Below are 4,390 nucleotides of genomic sequence, written 5' to 3' on the forward strand. Positions count from 1 at the left end.
TATAAAGAAAAGCCCTTACAGATCTACCTCAGTAGATCCACTATGCAGGAGGCTTTCTTATTTCTAGAGGCACAAGAAGAATATCCCAAGAAACATTTGGATGCAAGATTCTCTAAAATTCAAGAACTATTCCCACCTAGCACAGTCACAAAGCGGGGGAATATGCCATGATATGATTTTGGATCCCATATGCAAAGAGACAGCTAAGTTTTTCGATGGCATTATCAATCATACAAGAGTGAGAAAAAACTATATGTCAGTAAAGACTCTTACACTCCTTGGTAGAGCAAAACTACAAGGCCATAATAATTGCACTACTACACACGGGTCTTATTTTGATGGTTAAGCATCGACATTTAGCATGCATGGGGTGCTAATCGTCAGTAAGCAAAGCAGGTTAAAAAAAGTGTTGCGATATAGCCACGATTGCTAGACTCATAAAAGTCGTTATATAGCGACTTTGCGGCACTTTTCGATAGCAATGTTTTATAGAGAGTGTTTTTTCCCATACCAACCCTTCAAGATAGTTTTTCCCAATGATTAAAAATTTTTCTTTTCATACATGTTTGATCCTTTGAAAGAATAAAAGTACAAGAGCATGTACATCAAGTTTGAAGCTCATATATTCATGTCCAAGTTTGAGATTAAAAAAATTAATGAAGAGCATTTACATCAACGGCTTCAAGTCTAGCATGCCAAGCAAGTCTATCTCCATCTCTATACTGAGTTGATCTCCTATATCATCATCGTACTCTGGCATCGTACATTCACCTAAGACTTAATCATCTTCTTCAATAAAGTCGGGTGATTCTTGATGATCATCATCTTCTTCCTCAATATCGTGATCTCCATCTTCCTCCTGTATGGCGTCATTATGCACATCTTCCTCTTGGCTCATATTGTGATCTTCATCTTCTTTGCTAGATCCATCTGGATCAATTGGATACGGCATTGGTAGTGGCATCTCCATATCTGCATCTCTATCTTCAAAAATTTGCTTACTTCGTGGTGCAACTTGGATCACGTACCACCATCTTGAATTAGAACGATCCGGATGAAAAACCACCTATATTGAAGATGGGTGCCAAATGCCATCAATTATATGAAATTATGCTTAAGTACATGTACCAATTGATCTTTAAAATAAAAGCTTCGATTAATTAAATCATTAGTATGCACCTGCTCACAATGCTTCGGAAGAACAAAAGTATCACTTTCATCGGTCCAAAGTTTGGTGGAGTCTATTGCAAAGAAACCACCACTGTCTTTCCTATTGCAAAAGAGCATCATTAAAACAATGAGAATGCATCTATTTTATAACGTTTATTGCCACAAATAATTACTCAACTATGTCAATAGGTAAGAAACTTACATGCATCATACATCCAGATGATAAGTCTTGCTCGTGCTCATTTATTGTCTCTCCATCGCATTCGGCTTTATGTAGAACCAGTTGTAGCCAATCAAGTGACATGTGAGTGGGGAGAAGAGTGAGATCCCGTGGATATGGTTGCAATCACCTGTACATTACTCTGAATCTCTTCCTTGCATTTATTCTTTCTACTTTGGCCACTTCATATCTCTTAATCCACTTCTGCATCTCCTTGCTATTGAGGATACAAAACTTATTGAATTTCTCCATTTTCTCTTCGCTCATCTTTATTTCAATCCCTTTTCCTTGGGGAACCTTGCCAACAATGCGATCATCATCTTTGTTATGCCAAGCTTGCGGCATATCGGGATTCATGGATGCAAGAAACTTCATGATACATACTACTGACTCTTGCACAAACCATCCCTCTGCTGTGCTTGCTTCTAGTATTGCTCTCTGCCTTACAAATCCCTTCAAAGTTTTCATCAACTGCTTGAGAAAAAACATCCACTGACTATGAACGGTATGTATAATGGCCACCTCATCAACTATGTGCACAAGCAAGTGCACTTGAGTTGTCATAATGCTGGAGGAAAAGTGCTTCTCAAGCAAGCATACGACTTTGATGGAGCCCACCCTAGCCTTCTCGATGCTCGATATGGAGATCTCTTTTTGAGATATCCACCTATTTCACGTGCCCATGTGTAAGATATATTCATAATCCATCTACAAATTATTCAACTTAAATTGAAAAAAATGCAATCAATGTGAGTTGATAGTAAGCATACCTCACAATACCAGTGATCTTGAATATAGCATTTCTAACATCTTCTTGTAAGCACCCTTTCACTGTAATTGGGAGGATGAACTATCCAAGCAACAAAGAAGTCATGTCAATAATATAACATAATCATAATTACACTAACGCATCACGATTATCGGTACGCTAATCCTACAGCTTATAATACTTGTAAGACCTTGTGCCAATCATGGGAGTTGAGCCCACTAAACTTATTGTCCTTTGAAAATGCTCCTTTCAACACATGTACCCTATCGGTGTTTGAAAAGAGGTAATGTCTGCCTTGACCGCTGCCTCCTCTCTCTTAGAGAGGATCCATGTTGCTTTCAGGAGGACAACTTTACGAACACGCAGTGCACAAGTCTTCTCGCACTCCTCTCGAGTCTTTGGAACCAACCAAATGTGCCCAAGTAGTAGCCCCCATATTCTTGAAGATATGCATGGGATCCAAGAGATGATTGATTTGTAACTGACCCCAATAAGGAAGCTCATGAAAGATGGATACATCTCCATTCGCCCTCCAAGCCTGAATCGAGTCACTTGCCTTCAAATAAGGTGGTGGTGGATCAAGCTGGCCTCCACGCACGAGATGGTCCAGTGGAAGGTATCGAGCATTAACTTCATAAACATTTTTCCTCATATGTTTGAAGTATCATGCAAGCGGTTTCAAACACAGCCCACAAACAGGACAAGCATGGTACCCACTTGTAACAAGTTCTGCATGCATGCATGAATGTCTTAGTATAAGACATGCGCGCGAAAGAGAGTCATAAAAGCATAATCATATATTATACATGTAAAGACACAACCATGTACCTGCGCACTCTCCATATCCTAGGTAGTCATGCATGGTCCACATCAAGATTCCCCTGACCAAAATGTCATTGGTGTGTCTAGGAGCTCTAGAAATATCAAAGACCCACACTCCTCTCCATAAGATCTGTAACTCCTCTATCAAAGGTTCCATGTACACATCTATATTTTTGGCCTTGTGCTTCCTTGGCACAGGCAGTGCAAGCATGAAGTGTCCCCTCTTTACTATTAGCCATGGTGGAATATTGTAATTCACCAAGACTATGGGCCATGTCGACCAAGATGTCGAGCATAACCCAAAAGGGTTCACACCTTCCATGGCAAGCCCAAGATGTAAGCTGTGTGGCTCCCTCATAAAGTCCGGCCACTGATTGTCTATGTGCTTCCAAGCTACACAATCTATGGGAATCCTCAGTGTGTCATCAGTGGATTGATGTGTAGCATGCCAAGTCATCAACTCCACTATGGATTTGCATCGGAACATGTGCTGTATTCTAGTAATGATGGGAAAGTGTCTCAAGACCTTTACGAGGATCTGCTCACCCTGTAAGTCATCTCTATATCGTTGTTTCCCACACTCCGGACAACTAGCCAAATCTCCATGCTCACGACGATGAAAGAGAATACAATCATTATGACAAGCATGGATGGTATCATAATCCATACCCATAGTTGTCAGCATCTTGTTTGCTTCATCTCTTGATGCAGGCATGGTATTTGGTGTAGGCAACATCTTTTGGAGCAACCTAACGCAATTCAAACATACATAGGCTTTGAATAATGAGAAACTATGATGATTCTCAAAACAAACAATATCCAAATAATTAGACAAATTAATGTGGGAGCTAACCTCATTAAGGCCGAGACACTTGTATCTGACCACCCATACTTTGCTTGTAGATTCAAGATTGAGAGACAAGCTCATAGCTTTGACATCCCATCACCCTTGTATAATGTGTTGATTGCAACTCTCGCATATTGGCCTCAAACTCAAACATCATGTGTACATGTGATATAATGTCCCTAAAAATAGAATCCATCATGTCCACCATACCCTTGTCCTTATCTGGCACATCCAGGAGACTATCCTCCTGCTCAGTGTGCAGGTATACATGCACCATCACCACCCTCCTCATCTTGTCTCAAGGCTTTGTGTAAATATAAGATCTTGTCTCAAGGTTTCATGTCATGTACGCATGCAATATTAATCAAATAGCATTGACTTACTGATGGTCCATCACCACGTGCACAACCAACGGTGGATACAAGTGTAGGCTCCTCCCCATACATCCACAAGTGACCCATGACAATATGACATTGATGTCGTACTTCTCACTTGCAATGAGTGCAATGACAATACAAGCTCTTTTTAAGCCACTTTGCGCTCTCGAGCATTGATGCATCAT

The 4,390-nt window shown here is 40.4% G+C and overlaps 1 protein-coding gene across 1 annotated transcript; it reads right to left on the minus strand.

Moving 5' to 3' along the window:
- Positions 1-2,952: 2,952 nt before the first annotated feature.
- Positions 2,953-3,654, minus strand: LOC147894470 (uncharacterized). The gene has a single exon (XM_087385317.1). It carries the CDS (start codon positions 3,652-3,654, stop codon positions 2,953-2,955), a length of 702 nt encoding a protein of 233 aa, XP_087241443.1.
- Positions 3,655-4,390: the final 736 nt, after the last annotated feature.

Source organism: Dipteris shenzhenensis, chromosome 14 (genome assembly GCF_047967505.1).
Source record: "Dipteris shenzhenensis isolate YYH24624 ecotype China chromosome 14, Dip_SZ_1.0, whole genome shotgun sequence".
Classification (NCBI taxonomy): Eukaryota; Viridiplantae; Streptophyta; class Polypodiopsida; order Gleicheniales; family Dipteridaceae; genus Dipteris; species Dipteris shenzhenensis.

Excerpts from the sequence above, each read along its gene's own strand:
- LOC147894470 (XM_087385317.1), bottom strand. The coding sequence starts at position 3,654 with ATGGGTATGGATTATGATACCATCCATGCTTGTCATAATGATTGTATT.